At 36.5% G+C, this 19047-nt stretch overlaps 1 protein-coding gene across 2 annotated transcripts in view; it reads left to right on the top strand.

Annotated features, from left to right (window-relative positions):
- The first annotated feature begins 11044 nt into the window (after window positions 1-11044).
- The window catches only part of mcm9 (minichromosome maintenance 9 homologous recombination repair factor), a 30889-nt gene continuing 22886 nt past the window's right edge, over window positions 11045-19047 (top strand). The window contains exons 1-6 of one of the 2 annotated variants that reach the window (XM_078275081.1): window positions 11045-11164; window positions 12922-13109; window positions 14384-14546; window positions 15240-15346; window positions 16564-16770; window positions 16859-16940. In XM_078275081.1, coding sequence (XP_078131207.1) covers window positions 12945-13109; window positions 14384-14546; window positions 15240-15346; window positions 16564-16770; window positions 16859-16940 — 724 coding nt within the window. In that variant the 5' untranslated portion in view covers window positions 11045-11164; window positions 12922-12944. Of the gene's footprint in view, window positions 11175-12921; window positions 13110-14383; window positions 14547-15239; window positions 15347-16563; window positions 16771-16858; window positions 16941-19047 lie in introns of both variants that reach the window. The other variant, XM_078275080.1, reaches the window with a different exon arrangement.

Here is a 19047-nt window from a genome sequence, read left to right as displayed (position 1 = left end):
CATAATGTTAATGGTATAGGACATCCTATCAAAAGGAAATGAATACTTACAGCTCTCAAAAAAGAGAAAGTGGGAATAGCCTCACTGCAAGAAACTCACCTTTTACCTGAAGAGCATCTTAAATTACGGAAAAGACTGGGTTGGACAAATTTTCTTTTCATCTTTTAAAACAAATAGCCAAGGAGTGGCTGTTTTAATTCATGAACACATAAGACATAAATCTTACTCTCGTTTAGATTATTTTTTCATTCCTAAAAAATGTATGAAGCTTGTTTCATCTTGTGAAATTTCTATATCGGACCATGCAATGGTCTCCTTGGAAATCACTCTAAATGAATTTTCTAAAACTAAAATGTGGAAATTTAATAATTATACACATTATATCCTACTCCTAGAAAATGAATTACTGATGGTTTAAAGGCAGAATTATTATCTAGAGAAGCGTTACATAAGCAAGATCAATCTGAAGAAAATTGGAATAAATTAGTTATAGCCAGAGCAAATTTCAACTCAGACCACTCAAACTATATTAAACAAACAAATATGTATTTGAAACAAAAAATGCATAAATTTGGGAATAGACCAGGTAAACTATTGGCACATTATTTGAAAAGGAACAAGCTAAGAGAACAACAATGGCCATTAAAACTGAAAATGTAGTAACATACAATCCATTAGAAATTAATAAACAATCTTTTGATTTTTATAGTGGTTTATATAAATCTGATAAAATATTTCAATCCCTGAGGCAACAACCTTTTTTAGACCAGTTTGGATCTACCTCAGGTTACAGTCTCAGATCAACAAACTTGTCTGAGGAAGAGGTGTTTTCTGTAATTAAATCACTACCAGCAAATAAATCTCCAGGCCCGGATGGGTTTTCTAGAGCATTTTATTAAACTTTCTGGCCACAACTTAAATTAGTTTTTATGTTAATGGTTAATGACTTCTCTAGCCATAACATTCTTCCTGTTTCTTTGAAAACAGCTAGAATCTCTGTCATATTGAAAGAAAGTAAAGACCCTCAAAGTTGTGCCTCATACAGGCCTATAAGTTTGCTAAATTGTGACTATAAAATTATTACAAAACTGTTATCGAAGAGATTAGAATTAATTCTCCCAAAATTAATAAATTTAGATCAAACTGGATTCATTAAAGGTCGTCACTCATCTGATAATACTAGACTGTTTAACATCATACATTATCTGAACCAGGAAAAAACACCTTCATTATTAATGTCTCTCGATGCTGAGAAGGCGTTTGACCGCTTAGAATGGGAGTTTTCCTTTTTTAGTACTAGATACATTTAAATTAGGCTACAATTTCATTGAATGGCTTAAAGCATTATATGACACTCCAAATGCAACTGTCTGTACTAATAATGTGGAATCTCCCCCAGTGCACTTAGGAAGAGGTACCAGGCAAGGCTGCCCTCTCTCCCCATTATTATTTGTTATTGCTTTAGAACCGTTTGCTGAGATGAGCAGAATTAATCCTATGATAAAGGGAGTGACCGCAGGCACATATCACAAAATTTCTCTCTATGCCCGATGATACTTTATTATTGCCTGGAGGAATGCAAAAAGAAACTTCAGACTTGGTCTGCTCTCCCACTGTCTCTTATTGGGAAAATTTATGTCATTAAAATGAGTATACTCACTCTTTATTTATGCATTTAATATGCTGCCATGTTATATTCCCTTTTCTTTTTTTAAGTTAATTAATAGATGTTAACAAAATGTATATGGAACAACAAGACCCCAAAGATTAAGCTGTCCACTTTAACAAAACCATGTTTAAAAGGGGGGTTAGGACTTCCAATTTTTTATGGTACTACTGGGCTTGCCAAGTTAGAAATATTATAAGTTGGAAGTTGGGAGCTAGTTCTCTTTGGGTAGCACTGGAATCACTAACATGCTATCCATTGGAGATCACAACAACACTTTATGTTAACAAACTGCAGTCACTGAAGAATGTAGAGGGGTTCCCCCCTTTACAAGCCACATTGAAAGCTTGGCAGGACTGTAATAGGTATCTGAGCCATATAAGCAAAAACTCTCCTATTGCATTTAACCCCGACTTTCTAGCTCTCTCTCAAATTGACTTTTGAAATTGGTCACTTTCAGATATGTTTGATGAAGACTCTTGAGTCCGTTGAAATCCTTTACTGCTATTTGTGCAGAATATAAAGTCCTAGAACAGATTTTTTTAAATACTTGCAGGTTCGTCACATCATTGTATCTTTACATAAAAAGGGACAACTTAGACTCTATCCCACTGAGCTGGAACAATTTATTATCTCTGCAACTTCGCTTAAGTGTAAGATATCTCACTTGTATAGAATTTTGTCTGAAAGTTCCCAGAACTCTTTTTCTTCTTTTTGAGAACAAATTGGGAATTAGAGCTTAAAAAGAAGTTTAGTGAAAAAGAATCGTTAACTCTGTGTACGGAATTGACTACACCTTTAACTATAAACATTAAAGTTAAGGAAACTAATTATAAATTCCTGTATAAATACTATATAACTCCAGTGAAGCTTAATAAGTTTGATCATACAAACTCTTCTATGTGTAGGAAATGCGGAACTGAATTAGGAACATTCATGTATTTATTTTGGTATTGTAAAGCTGTTTATTCCTTTTGGGAGAAGATTCATAAAGCAATTCAAGATATGTGTAACTGTACTTTTGAGTTATGCCCTATGTTATATTTGTTGAATTATGATGTGGATAATAAGTTTCCCTATACAAGAAAATGTGTGTTTACAATGTTTTCCTATTTTGCTAAAAAAAAAATTATACTTACTACATGGATTTCCCAGTCAGGACCCACATTGGATCAATGGCTGGAGCAGATAATAGACTTGTTGCCCATTGAACAAATTACAAGTAAACGCCATTCAAGACTGCAAGATTTCTTATCCACATGGTCCTTAGTACTGAATTATATAAAGACTCTAAAATGATGAATTCACATTGAATAATGGATAACCCACAGACTGTGGTAGCGTGGGATTGTTATTATTATTATTATTCTTTTTTGTTGTCGTTTTGTGTGGTTGTGTTTTGGAGTATGTCTTGTATGTTTAGTTTTGTGTGTCTGTGTGTGTGTGTGTGTGTGTGTGTGTGTTTCCTTTTTAAAGAAAATATTGATTTGTGTGAAATCAGTCAAATTATCCAAACTGTAAAGATTAAAAGTTTCTAGTTTCTGTATTGGTGTTTGATGCTAGTGTTTTTACTTTCAGAATGTTCTGAGTGCCAGTGTGTGTTGTCTAGATGAAGATTGTTCATAGCTGCACCGGTGTTTAAATCCATTCATATATTTTCTTGTTCTTGTTTGCAGTGCTTTGCATTTGTAATTGGATATATATACCCTACAATTTTCCTTATGAAAGTGAGAGAAGAATTGCTACATTTACAGCTTAACAAGGTTAACACAGGGCTAACAAATAAAACCAAACGGTGTATATAGTGAGATGAAAGGCTACAGTGGGACGTGTGGCATTTAACACTCAATGCTTTTTAGCTTGAGTGGTTCTGGTTGTGTCTGGAAATTATTTTCCTACGGGCATTTAATCTAACGACATATCCAATCTAAAGATAACGACTAAGCGAGAACGTATGTGGACATAAATGTACGGCTGTTGACATACCACTGGTGTCTGTGTGTGTGTGTGTTCAGCAGAGCAGAGGTTGACCTTTGACCTTAGCTATGGCAACTGGTTAGAGGCCCCTTGCTATGGCTCGCGGTTCGTTTTCATGCAGCATATATGATATGATACTATTTCTAAAAGTTCATACAAGATAATAAGATAAAGCTGGTTAAAACGTAGTTGTTATGGATTAATGTCAAGTTGTACATAGCATAAAGGTGTTTAGGTAAAGATCGACCTGACTACTCAATATAGGAGAGAGATAATCATTGCAGTAATTTGTATTATACATCCTTGCAACTAACTAATGTTGCATAATTAACTGTTAATTTGTTTCTTGTACATAAGACTAAAAAATGGGACTAAGAAATAGAAAAACAGAAAATAAAACAACATACATGTATGTAGAGCAGAGGTTGACCTTTGACCTTAGTTGCAGCAACTGTTACCTATAGGCGCCATCCTCTGGCTTGCATGACAGCAGCTCGTTTCATACAGCAGAACTGATGCTTATGAATCTGGGCCTGTTAAGAATGCGAACCACCGTCTACACTTGTGTAAAATAAACAGTGAACGTTACAGCTAGACAACCCGTCCACTGGCTCTATATCACTCTGGCAGCATGTCACAGAAGGGAAAGTTGCCTGTTGCCTTGTGCATTCCATCAACAACTGGTTGGTAATTTTATCGAATGTCAGTCAACTTAAGCTACCCAAGTCTGAATTATATATATATATCACTAAAACTAGAATCTGCAGTTTGTCTCATAACTATTTGGACATTTCTCATAAAGTAGTAGTATGGGGTTTTTATTTAAAGTTACATTAATGTCAATTTGTACAAAGCGGTGTACAAGGTGTTTAGGTAAAGACTGACCTGACTACTCAATATAGGAGAGAGATAATCATTGCAGTAATTTGTATTATACATCCTTGCAACTAACTAATGTTGCATGATTAACTGTTAATTTGTTTCTTGTATTAAGTACTTAAAAAATGGGACTAGGAAAGCAGAGCAGAGGTTGACCTTTGACCTTAGCTGACAACTGCAAGCTAGAGGCCCTTGCTCTTTCAAAGGGAGAAACTAGTCTACTCCAAGAGAGATCTTCCGACATTGATAGATTTTGTTGATAGAAAACAAAATTAACAGAACATTGTATAACAATAATAGAAATACAAAGTCGAACAATATCACATTTGGATATACCAATTCATAAATAAAATAGCAGTTTGCTTGGAGGGACAAGCTTCCTATATCTTTTTCTTTTTTAACTATCTCTTATAGTTTTCTTAAATCCTCTCTTTTCTAGTAAATAACAAGAACCTTGTTTGAGTCAGAGTTTTTGATGTAATCATAGTTGCCGTTTCAACACCCTTCAGGGTCTTTTCACTGATATTGTTACAGGATAAAACGCTGTGGTCTTAAATTCTTAGTTTCTGCTCTTAAGTGATATATAATTTGTCGGTCATTCTCTGAACAGGCCATCAAATATTAAGACAAAGTTGTCAGTTGCATATTGCATTGTATAATTAATTTTATTATAAATAATTGAGCTCAGGTTGAAATGCAGATAACATGAGACCAGAGTAAAATGCCGGGTAGTACTACTTACTTTTAACGTTGGCGTTTTACAAAGAAACAAATTTGGGACACAACCAGCCCCACCAGATCTAACCGGTAGCGCTCCTTCCCCCACAGAGAGGTGACATTCCACGTCTCCAGAGCCAGCGTCTGCTGCCCAGGTCTGGTCCGTCGAGGCCCCTGACCTTCACTGCCACCCATATGGCAGCGCACCCGACCCCAGCGGTTCCTCCCACAGGTGGGATGGAGAGATAGGTGCCACGTAGCTTTTTCGGGCTGTGCCCGACCGGGCTCCGTGGCAAACCCGGCCACCAGACGCTCGCTGACGAGCCCTCCATCTGGGCCTGGCTCCAGACGGGGGCCCCAGGCTTCCTCCGGGCAGGGTCACTCCATCTCTACCTCGGTCACTCTGGAAAATCATTTTTGTATTCATGAATTCATATTCATGTCATGAACATACCATATCTTGTCTGTGAGACTTACAGTTTGGCGTCGTGGTAATTCTGAATTGGGAAATTACGACGCAATGTCGCTAAAACATAAATACATCTGGTGAAGTCATAAAACTTCAAGGTAGTAGTACTACTTACTTTTAACGTTGGCGTTTTACAAAGAAACAAATTTGGTTCAGGGTGCTAAGTTGAATCTTATCTTACATTTTTTACAACTATTATAAGCATTGTGTACAACAATAAAATATAATTTTAACAGCTGTATTAATACAAACAATGTCACAAGCACATCTTTTTTAACGTTTGTATATTTGATATAATTAGCTAAAATACTTACTCCTATGTTATCTTTTTTAAATTGACATCTTTCACCACATTAAACACATCCAATCTTTTAAGTCAATGTGGTTATGCTAGTTACATTAAAATGATACAAAATAAGTTATGTATTCATCAATTCAAATTCATGTGCATGTGTGTGCGAACATTGGTGGTTCACATGCACAAGTGGCAACATGACAACATGAACTGTGTCTGTTTGTGTGTGTGTGTGTGTGTGTGTGTGTTTCATGTGTATAATGACACACAAGCACAGGAAAGTTGTAGGAGTGTGTGTATGGATGAAAATTATACTCTTTCCCATTCATTTCATATGGCGGTTATTTCGATCGTAAACAAGAAAAGTATGACTAAGTTGAATAAATCACTCAAAATTCAAAGAAAGTAGTCACATCTATTTCCTGTCTCCTTCATTCTCATTTGTTCGCTCATCTGAATTGAAAATGCAATTTCCGGGGGCGTGGGAAAAAGAGACGTGGTGGGAAAAATCCCCGGGCCAGAAGGAAGCAGGCACTGCCAGATGAGTACGGAGCAGCTGAGGGTGCAGGAGGGGCAGAGGACACTGTGAGCCAGAGCGATGCATGCACAGACGGACAGACAGACCATCAACATTTAAAAAAATATTTAAAACCTGATTTGAGCTAAGTTATTAGTTATTAAGTTGTTCCATTTCATATAATAATGATAACAGCTTAAAAGCTTAATAGCTTTAATATTTTTTGTTTGTGGCTCATTCCTATATTACTAAAAGACGTTGAATGCAATAACAATCCTCTCCACTTGACCGTCAGTGAATGAATGAACAACCCTAACGTCTTTTGTGTGAAAATTGAGCGGGATCTCTGGTCAATACATATGATTGAGGGTTACATTTGCTCTTGAAAACGATACATGGAGACGCGGGTAAAAGTAAAATACAGTGCCTATGTGACTGCGTGTTTGTGTGTGTGTGTGTGTGTGTGTGTGTGTGTGTGTGTGTGTGTGTGTGTGTGTCTATGTGTGTTCAGCAGAGCAGAGGTTGACCCCTGACCTTAGGTCCAGTAGACAACAGTTGACACAGAAATGAGACGCCTTCCTCTGGCTCGCAGGAGACTGCTGCTTTTGCTGAGTGCTCAAGTCTAAAGTTCATACAGAAAGAGCTGCAGAAACAGGTTCTGAAAATATAGGGTTTAACATCCTTAATCATACTTTTATAGTGTAATAATTTCTCCTAGTAATATTGTAATGTACTTGGAGCAGATGAGTACGGAGCTGAGGATGCAGGAGGGGCAGAGGACACTGGGAGCCAGACATACGGGCCTGAGCGATGCATGCACAGACAGACAGACAGACCATCAACATTTAAAAAAATATTTAAAGCCTGATTTGAGCTAAGTTGTTAGTTATTAAATTGTTCCATTTCATACAATAATGATAACAGCTTAAATAGTTTAATAGCTTTAATATTTTTTGTTTGTGGCTCATTCCTATATTACTAAAAGACTTTCACCATACAGTTTAACAGACAGGCATTGCAAGGGTGATAATGAGGCAAGAACATATAGCTCAATACAGTACCAAGGTGAGGCTCCCTCAGGAGGAAGTAACCAGTGGGCCAGATGCCTTAAGTTAAAAGTAATAACAACATCTTTGGTAAACCCAAACCTCCTCTATCAATCGGTCTTTGTAATTTATTAAAATGTAGCCGGGTTAGGGAAGGGAATAAGATACCCAGATATACGATACCTTGCTTTGGCCACTGAAATGCACCTGATTGGAAAGCTGTTAGGGCACTGAGCTATTAAAGGTAACATTTCTGACTTGGACCAATTTACCCCATAACCTGAAAATCTAAGATTATCTCTTCCCGGGCCCAGGCAAGACCGTCAGCTGGCCTGCGTCGGGGCAACGTATGTGTGCTTACTGGGCTGAGGCTCTTCACCAGATGCTGATTGATGCGGTAAGATGTAGTAGTAAGATATGTGATAGTTCACACACCAACGCATTAGAGACAGAGCCTTTTTGTTAAAGAGTAAGATCCTTTTTGTTTAACATGAAACAAACCGAAATTGCTATCGTCAAACCCAACTGACTCTATTCAAATAAACAATACTTTTAGCATGTATATTACGGGTTTATTTCAAACAAACCAGAGTAGTGATTATTGGAAAGGTGGAAAGGACGAACCAAGAAGGTTTTTTGATAGTTTTATTTTGTTTCTGTTGACTTTGAATTAAGTGTATTTTATGATGATAAAATTACTATTTAAATGGAGTCTGGTGGGTTTGGGTTACTCTTTAACAAAAAGGTTGAACTCTGTAGGGATCCTTTCCATTATGTTGTCAGACACTTAGAACTGTTCTCATAGTGTTAACTGTAGTTACAGATTAAGTTGGATATATGCAGTGGTAGTTCCCCCTTGTTATGATAGGTCACTGGATAAGTACTGCATAACTACAGGGTATGCAGGCTGTAATCTAAAGCAATGTTAGTTCCCCTTGTTTTGGTAAATTACTGGATAAATACTGCATAACCTACAGGGCTAGTCGGATGTAATCTAAAGCAATGTTAGTTCCCTCTTGTTATGGTCAGTTACTGAATAAGTACTGCATAACTACAGGGCACACGGGCTGTAATCTAAAGCAATGTTAGTGCCCCCATTTTTTTCTTCTTTCAATTTTAAGTAGGGCTGTCAGCATTAACGCGTTAATCACGATGCGATTAAGGGGCGAGCATAATGCGTTAATTTTTTTAATCGCATTAATCGCATGCTGCCATTTATTAATTTATTTTACACTTCGACTTCGCACGTCGTGCCTAACAACGCCCCTTAGCTGTTCTAAAATCACTAGAATCTACCTAGGCTACTATTTTGACCCTTTGCCGCACCTTTACTTATCATCAAGCTGCCATACTTCCTCGTAACACATCCTGCTGCTGCAGGTTGCAGGCATGATGGAGAAAGACAGCAGCAACACAATTCTGAATGGCGCTTTTTATTTTCCAAAACTCCCAGACGGCTCAGTAGACAAGTCGAAAGCAATATGCACATTGTGTAAAGCCGAATTAAAATATCACTGAAGCACATCAAGCTTGAGCTACCACCTACAAGCTAAGCATAGTAGTACAGTTAACGTGACTCAGGTTGATGCTAGCGGGCTCAGGCAAAGCACTATTTTGGAGAGTGCTACTTGCTGACCTGTGGATGAAACCAAATCCCAAAAAATTACAGAATTGCAGACCTGTCAGCATCGTAGAAGTCTCGGGTCTTAAAGACGTACTACAGTTGGCATGTTCTGAATTGTGTAAAAAGGACAGAGTCACACATTTTCCTTTTGTTTACATTAAATAAATAATAAACAAATACAAATCTTAAAGTCAAGTTCATAAAGCAACTTTCTTTGCATTCATTTGATTCCCAATCAAGATAGAATGGTAAGAATTGCTTTCCATTGTTACAGTAATATGACCTTAAAAACCGTTCTGAAATGCAAAATAATATAATTTAAATCATGTGATATAAAATGCGATTAATTGCGATTAACTATAGAAATTCAGCGATTAATCGCGATTAAGAAACAATTAATCGTTTGACAGTCCTAATTTTAAGATACAACTCTTTCTATCAAGGCCCAGCCACCTGGGCAGGAAGTGGCTAATCTTCCTTTCAAACTCGCCACGCTGGTGACTGGAACTTCCTAGATCAGCAGTGGCCAGAGGACTCGGGGCAGGATTCCATTTTGGTATAGCCAGGCCTTGAATTTTCCGGGAAGACCTGACCTGTCCACAGTGGAAAGCCAAGAGACGAGCTGTGTCCTTCAGGTCGCTGGTGAAGAGCTTACCCAAGCTCTTGACTGGCTTCTCAAACATTTTGGGTCTATTGCGGCATATTTTGTGGTTTCTAATTTAAGTGTATGTATCTAAATAGGCTATAGCTGTAGTTTGTTTACTCTCTGATAAAGAACATAGTTTTTGTCTAATTTGATTAAAAAAATGCTCAGAAGGAGTGGAAGGTAACGCAATCCATAACGTGTGATCCTTCGGGGCCCGTAGATATAAAATCTGACCCGTTCGTTTTTAACACAAGAAGGAGCAGGAGAAAAAGAGAGAGTATGTTTTTTTTTCTCACAATTCGGGTTTCTCTAGACCAGGGACAGATATTTGTTTATTGAAAAGGTGGATCTGTAAGTGATGCAGAAATCATACCCATAGGCAGGCCAGCTGACAGTCTTGCCTTTTTTTAAATATTTGTTTAGAAAATCTCTAAGGCCTCTCTTTTATTCTTCTCTTTTCTTTCCTTTTCTGAGCACCTGACTTGTGCTGACGGGACATTTTGAGCGTACTGAACTTCAAATCAAATGACAACATAAAATTTTAATCAGTGGCCAAACCATTTTTGTGTTGGGGGTGGGGGGGTTCTTGACCACTATTTCAAGGACAATTAGGAAGAAAACAAATTAAATGCTTTTACGTAACTCAAATATTACATATTTTTTCCACAAATAGGCCTATTTACTAATTTCTTTTATTATTCAATAATTTAATGAGGGCCCAGTTCTGGCCCCCTTCCCTACCCTGGGCCCAGGACAACAAACCCGTTTGTCCCCCCCTATCGGCGGGCGTACCCAGTAGGTAAAAATAACTACAGTATACAGTAGGTACCCAGTAGCAGTAGGTATCCATCTCTGGAACGCACTCCCGCAAGCCATCCATGACACTTGACTTTCTCCCCACATTCAAATCCGTCTTAAAACCCCTCTCTTCAAACTTGCATACTCAGTGTAATTTTATTTATTTTATTTTTTAATTTCTTCTATTAGTCTGTTGTTTATGTATGTATGTATGTATGTATGTATGAATTATTCATTATTAAAAATGAAATAATAATAATAATTATTTATTTATTTTAGTAGCAGTTGTTGTTTCATTCATTCTGATTCACACTCCATTTCGGAAGGTGGCGGTAACGCACAACAAAAAGCTATTTGCCAACCGCCCAAAGTAGAAGAAGAAAAAGGAAAAAGAAGAAGACGAAGAAGAAGAAGAAGAAGAAGAAGAAGAAGAAGAAGAAGAAGAAGTAGTGCTGCCCGCGCTATTTAAGTCGCTTGTTTACGTCAGTGAAGGAGATTGAGGTGTCTTACGAAAAAATATTTCTGACATTGTAAGAAATGGTATGTGAATCTTTTTGTTTGTTTGTATTTGAACGTTCAGTTATTGAGGTTAATTAATGTTACGACCAATACGCTGTATGGCTAACTTAAAGACGGTTACTAATTTCGTAGCTAACGTAACGTTAATTTATCACCGGGTTGTCCTTCATTAAAATTGAGCACTACGCCTTTGTCAAATTTGAGACTAACGTAACGGATTAGCTAGGTGCGCATTGTTATTTATAATTAATCATTTATCAAAGACTGCATTAAAAGTTGGATATTTTTTTAAATCTCTATACAAATGTAGCGTATATCACTAACCTTCTGGGCCTGCCCCTACTTTTTTGTGTATTTTGGACCATATCCATCATTCTGATAAACCACAGCTGAATATAAAATCGCTGATGCTCACTGACCCTCTCAGTGGTGGAAGGAGTAAGAATACTGTATTACACAAACAAAGAGTCTGCATTCAAAATAGTGTTCTATCATTCTAAATATATTATCGGCTGTCTTGGATTTAACGTTAACGTTAGCATTTTAACATACTTGGTCGAGGTTTATGTGATTTCAACTAACGTTACTTTGTATACAGGTATAGTTTAATCCAGTGTCTCTCAAATGGGGGTATGTGTACCCCTAGGGGTACTTTAGAGGACTGCAGGGGGTACGTGAGATATTTAACTAAATGTTTAATAGTTACAAGGCTGTTGTCCAGAACATTGTTCCTCTTTATGTAGACTTCCTTCCTTCTACTGTCTTTCTACTTTTAACAAGTTTCTCGCTTTTTTTCTTCTCATGTCACTGTTTGTGATACTATTTTGACCTATTCTTGCCTTACTTCCTTCTTTCTTTCTACAATCTTTTTCCAAGTTTTTGTCTTTTTTACAGTTTTTGTCTCTTTTTCTCATTAGCAGAAACTAGACTGTTGTTTAGTAAATCTATCGCTGACAACGCTGTACTGTTCCTGTTTATATACATATTTTAAAAACATATTTTTTCTACCGAAAATGATTAGCACTGGTCAGGCGGTACTTGACTTAAAGAAACAATTCAAAAGGGGTACATTATTGAAAAAAAGTTTAAGAACCACTGGTTTAATCGATACAAATGCTGCATATTATATGAGCTCATCATATATTTTGTGGAGTAGTTTGTATGAATAAGGAAAAGTACTAGCAGTCTTTTTTTTTTTTAGTACCAGCAGTAAATGTATTCAGTTTCTTTGCACAAAAAACTACTCTCACTTGTAAAGTGGAATGTGTATTTCGTACTTAAAACCTGTCAACAAAGAACTTGGGCATGGAATGTTTCATTTTCTAGAGGTCGAGAGTAGGCTATTTTCTTTAAAGCTGAATTGACTAGTATGTTAATTGATTTGTTGATTGGCAACAAAACAAAAACAAAAAAATCTAAATTCACTAGTCCCACTTTTACCAATGTGAGGATGTGCTACTTTTTAACATTTTACTTAGATAAACTGATTATCTTTTGAAAATTGGACTGTTTATTGGATAATAAAAAGATATTTGAAGATTCTATATCTTCTAACATTTTATGGATAAACAATCGATTGATTTCAAATGAGAGCCCTGCAATGGAGTCCATGTAGAAGGAGATACCTCTTTTTCTTGGATGGACATGGACCTATTTATAACAAATAAAAATCTGCCGTGAACTTGGTTGATTAATGTATTTTTAACATTGGTATGTTTTCGGACTATATAAATATACCTTTTTACATTGTTCATTTCTATTCTTTCAGGGGTTTAGATCACACATGTCACTATGTTGATAAACCCAGATCAGGAGGCCCTGATTGGCAGGGTGTTTGAAACCTATCTGACAGAGTATCATCATGGGGACATTCTCCATCTTATTGAAGATACTACCGAAGAGACCCATCGCCCTGTTGTTGTTAATGCCATGACTTTGTTTGAAGCCAACATGGAGGTAATGTTAAAACAATTCAGAACACGATCTACTGTATTTCAAACTAGAAGTAAGTCAGTGCACTTGAGACTTAGATATCTGCTTAAGTCCGGCAAATGTAGTTCAAAATCTGTATGATAATAATAGACATTATTTATTTATTTATTTTTATATTACAATATATTAATGTAATCACATGTAAAATAATCTAATTGATGTTTATTTCCAGTTGTGGAAGAAGCATTCAGATCCTTTACTTCAGTAAAAGTACTAATACTGCATGTACAAGTACAAGTCCTGCATTGAAAATGTTACTTAAGTAAAAGTATGTAATCATCATCAGGAAAATGTATTAAAAGTATTGAAAGTAAAAGTTCTCGTTGCAGAAGAATCCTCACATTTTAGGAACTGGAAATCATCCACAACACTTCTGTCGATCAACTAAGTGTTCAATCATCTAATCATTTCAGCTGTACTATATATATATATATATATATATATATATATATATATATATATATATAAATATGTACCTATATATTGTTGGGTAGTTTGTTTTATAATAAAACATCATATTTTATGAACTACATGTGTTTTGTGTGCAAGAATCTTAATTTGTAAATTAACTAAATATGTGAGATTAATGTAGTGGAGTAAAAAAGTACAATATTTATCTCTGAAATGTAGCGGAGTAGAAGTAGAAAGTGGCATGAAAAGACTCAAGTAAAGTACAAGTACCTCAAATGTGTACTTGAGTACAGTACTTGAGTAAATCTACTTAGTTACATTCCACTGATGTTCATTCAATAAACTTGTTCTGCTATTATGTATCATGTAAAAGAGAAACCTTCAAATATTTAACACAAAACCTTCAATAACTCATCAGCTACTTTCTAATTATATTTTACTTGGGTTCATTCATTTTGACAAGCACATTTTCTAAAATGCACAGTATTTTCTTATGTAAACTTTTTTCTTTTTTATAAATACACATTGCTGTTTTTTTTCTTCAATACACCTTACCTAAGATTATAATCATAGAAAATGATAATCTCATCCATTCAGTTACACTTCATGCTAAACTAACAGCGTACATTCAATTTAATTAAAATTTTATTTATAGTGTCAAATCATAACAGAAGTTATCTCAGGACACTTTACAGATAGAGTAGGTCTAGACCACACTTTATAATTTACAAAGACCCAACAATGCCCCAAAGAGCAAATTTACGTCTCTTTTCCTGTAGTCCAATCCACATAATTAAATGGTATCTCTATTCTCTACGATTTCACAGGTTGGGGACTATTTCAATGCCTATCCCAATGATGTCCTGGCGATATTTGATAAAGTGTTACACAGAAAAGGCCTGGAGTTATCAGAGAGTGCCTCTCCCAAGCACTATGGAAGACAAAGAACAAAAGAGAGAATGAGACGCACTCTTCATGTCCGCATTACAGGTTAGACCTCTAAATGTAAATATTGGTCAGATGTTACCAGATGTTTCTCAAAGCTTGCATTGTGAGGAATTATGGTATCTCAGATGGTCATGTACGTTAACTTTCTCCTCTCTGCTTCCCTTGTATATCATTAATACATTTTTGGGCTAAAAAAATATATTCATCTGCAGTCTACTTAGTTGTCTACAAATGTCATTAGTAGCTGTTTTTTTATTAGTTTTAATGTAAGAAGAATCATCCTTTAAAATGGGGTGTTTGTGAAGTGTGTGTGTTTTTTTTTGTTTGTTTTTTTTTAAAATCGGTTCCATGAGAACATGGAAAATATTAAGAAAATCATCAAACTGTCTGAGTAGTGATCGATTTTATTTTCTAAATATTTTCTTTAAGCATTTTATATGCTTTGTTTTAATGGCAGACAGTAGAGAGATGACAGGAAATGAGGTGAGAGAGTTGTTGAATGACATACAACAAAGGTCCCTGGCCTAAAACAAACCTGGGACATTGCAGTTATATTTATTATAGTTTATTTGCACACATGATAAAACCTAGGTGTGATGTAGACATTGTAAATGTTGCCACTGTTGGATACAAGTTTTTACAGATTGCACATTTAAGTGTTTGCTGCTGATTTGCCTGTTTGAATTGATTTGTTTTACTTTTCTGTTGTTTATTGACACTTGTATGTGTGCCCAGGTCTGCCAGTATGTCCAGAGTTGACCAGAGACACCATTCCCAGGTCCAGAGATGTAGGACACTTTCTGTCTGTCACTGGTACTGTCATACGAACCAGTGTTGCCAAGGTAACAGCATGGCACATCTTCAGTGTTCATCAATTTGCTGAAATTGTATTGATTGCTGATTGTCACACTATTTCACCTCTCCTACTCATCTTTTAGCAGCAACTAGCAAAAAGTTGGTAACGTTATTACATTCATTTATAATTCATTATTTAATAATGAAGCAATCAATTAGACATTTAAATCCATTTGTTCATTATATTTACATTATTTGTTAATACACTACTATTGTAACACATTTATAAATCCGCAGCACTGATGTGATCTTGGTTGTTGAGTTGTAGCCACTCAAATATGATTGATGATTGATGTCAGAAGGGTGATGACTAGTTGGTTGCACATAAGAGCAACAGCTTTCTTGGTTACACATAAAGAGCAACAGTTTTAAAGTTACTAAACAGTACCACATGTGTTCCAAGCCTGGACAGAGATATAAGAATATTATAAGGGATTGAAATGAAATGACATTTTTTTTTCTTCAGGTTTTTGAGGTTTTCTGGATTGCAGCAAAGCGGGGTCAGCCCTATAAACGAGAAAATCTGTCACTGACTTTCAATTCATTCAATTTTATTTATAGTATCAAATCATAAAGAGTTACAGTATCTCGATACACTTCACAGATAGAGTAGGTCTAGACCACACTCAGCAAGCATTTAGTGCAACAGTGGTGAGGAAAAACTTCCTTTTAGGCAGAAACCTCGAGTGGTGAGGAAAACTTCCGCGTCCTGAGTCCATGAGGCTAATGTCTGATTACTCCACATTTCATTGTGGTATTTTGTGATTACATTCTGAATCTGCAAAGTTCTCTGTCAGGTAAATCAGTAAGTTAGTAGTAGGGTATAAAGGGGAGTTGCATATGAAGTGGTTTTTGGTCCTTCTGTAAGCAATCGGCCTGTTCCAAACAGGCACATTTTCAACGGGCACTGCACTAGTATATCATAATGTGTTGAAAGAAGGATTCTTTTAGCATTTTCACTGTAGAACTTTATAGGATTTCTGTGCAAGCACATGGTTTCTTTATGAAGGGATCCTTGATAAAGTACTAGTAGCTAGCAGGGCACTGAAAGATAAAAATAGACGGGCATATTATAAAAGTAATGCACACCTGTAAATAGGTCTGTAGGAAACAACTGTGAGTGAAAACAACTATAATCAGTTCCTGCACATCTTCATGTTTTTCTTTTGAGTCCTACTTAGAATCCTTCTCCACCTTTTTATAGGTTCTGGAATACGAGCGAGATTACATGTGTGCAAAGTGTCGTCACATTTTCACCGTGCAGGCTGATTTTGACCAGTTCTATACCTTTGTCCCACCGGTGGCTTGTCCTAATCCTGATGGCTGCAATTCATACAAATTTTGCTGTTTGTCTGGAGGATCTGAGCCTGATGCCTGCAGGGACTTCCAGGAGATCAAGATACAAGAGCAAGTAGGACAGTTATGGGTGTTTTTGTTTTGTTTGTTTTTTCCAGCAAATTGTACTATTGGTCAGTGTAAAAATTGCACTCCCACCACAGGTGCAGAGGCTGTCAGTGGGCAGTATTCCTCGTTCAATGGTGGTGGTTCTGGAGGATGACCTTGTTGACAGTTGTAAATCTGGTAAGAAAATAAATGGTCTGTAAATACCAAGGTTTGATAAGATGCACTTGCTTTTTAACAAATAACATACTACCAGCTCCTCAAAACAGCCAATAATGTGGCTGCAACTCAAAGGAAGGCCTAGTTTAAAATCGGACGCAAACATACATAACATTTAATTTAGCTGACGCTTTTATCGAAGGCACCTTCCAATAAGTGCATTCAACCATGAAGGTACAAACTCAGAACAGCAAGAATGACATAAAAGTACATTACTTTAAATAAGCCAAACTACAATGGGCCACGTAAGTTTGTTTTATTTGGATCCCCTTTAGCCTCAGCATAAGCTAAAAGCTATTCTTCCTGGGGTCCTACAACCTGTCATGTAACGATACAATTTACGACATCACGTTACACACCATACACACACAGACATTACTTCACATTACACAACATTCCAAAATACAAATCGTATTTAAATTTTACAGTTGACGCAATTAATCAAAAAAAGAAAAGACATTACGCTACTCCGAATAAATCTATTTTAAGAGATAAGATATAACAAAAAAAGCCCTATAGCAGACACTCTCTAAATTGGTATTAGATATTGAAATTTCTTTTGAAGATAATATTTCTTAAGTGATTTTTTTTATTTTTTTATTTATTTTTTAAATTTTATAAACCATACTGAGTGTTTTGTTGTTTTGATAGTATTTGGGAGAGAGTTCCATGCTCTGTACCTGACTGAACGTTGAATTGATTTGGTTTTCACTTTAGGTCAAATTAAACTGCAACATGTAATTTATTTTTTATTATTTTATAACCATCATCTTCACATAACGTGTACCTAATCAAACAGAAGGCTGTGTAATTATATTGACTGCCTGTAATGATGCTGTGGAAAGCCATAGTCACATCACCAACTACCTTACAGTGATCAGGAAACAGAACATTCTAATGAGGTGTGACGAGATCTCGCGATATTAAAACATGATATTTCTTGTCGAGGTGAAAACTTGTCTTACGATATAAGTGCGGAATTACAGTATGTTACATTTCTACTCAGAAGTTGGATTTTCTGAGGTCAAAGTCGGAAACACGCCCCCTGACCTTGAATTTCCGAACTTGGAACTCAGACAACCACCGAGTACCCCAAGCTAAAAATCCAGCATGGCTGCTCCGTGCGTCAGTTGCAACAATTTTGAAAGTTGTAGTAACATACAGTTATGAGCACTTCTGTCTTATTTGCAGTGGCCGACCTAGAAAATTTTACATGGGGTGGCGAAAGGTCTTGGCAGGGTGGCATTGGAAGACGGTACACGGAAACCCTCATGTGTAAATGGTTTGTATGGCAAATAAAGGAAAAACTGTAAAACATACCATGTGGTCCAGGGGGAATTGCAGGCCTACCCTCTTCCTCCCTGTCATCATCATCTGCCTCCTCCTGATCACTCCCTGCCTTTGACCCTCTCTCTGAATCTGCAGCATCCTCTTCATCCCTCAGTCAATTCTTCCTTTTCCTCTTGTCCTTCACTTATTTCTCCATCTCTTTCTGTGGCCTTCTCCTGCTCTGACCCTCCTGGTCTCTCCAGTTTATTGCCTTCTCCTTCTTTATTTCCCCCTTCTCTTCCTCCTTTACACTATTGAATTTTCTTTGCAAAAAGCTGGCAATATCCCCGCTTTTAGCTTTCTTTTTCAATTTTAGGCTCCAGCTAATCTCTCCAGCTACTCAGGCCTGTAAAAGTCAAAATGTGAAAAGCTCTGGTTAACCTTGTATTACATTACACTGTAGGGCCGTGTAGCTAATAAATAGACCTAGCCTATCACAAATATAAAATCAGAAAAGATTTATCACATGCACACAACAGTTTAGACTAGCCTACTTAATCCCATTATATTTGTTGTTTTCCCTGTTTGATGGTAAGGATGCATCCTGGTTTAATTTGTGCAGCCTTATTGCTTATTGCTAGTCTCATTCTCGTGAGCTCAATCTTGTGTCTCATCTCGTCTGGTGAGCTTAGTGTCTCGTCACACCCCTAATTCGGATACATAATTTCAACTTTTCCAAAACAGCATTGTGTTTTGTTAATTACGACGACTAAATAAAAAGCTGTTCACATTTCTGTGA

The sequence above is a fragment of the Sander vitreus genome, chromosome 18 (assembly GCF_031162955.1).
Source record: "Sander vitreus isolate 19-12246 chromosome 18, sanVit1, whole genome shotgun sequence".
In the NCBI taxonomy this organism is placed as follows: domain Eukaryota; kingdom Metazoa; phylum Chordata; class Actinopteri; order Perciformes; family Percidae; genus Sander; species Sander vitreus.
The sequence above is the reverse complement of the archived record's forward strand: the minus strand, read 5'-3'. Positions and strand labels throughout refer to the sequence as shown.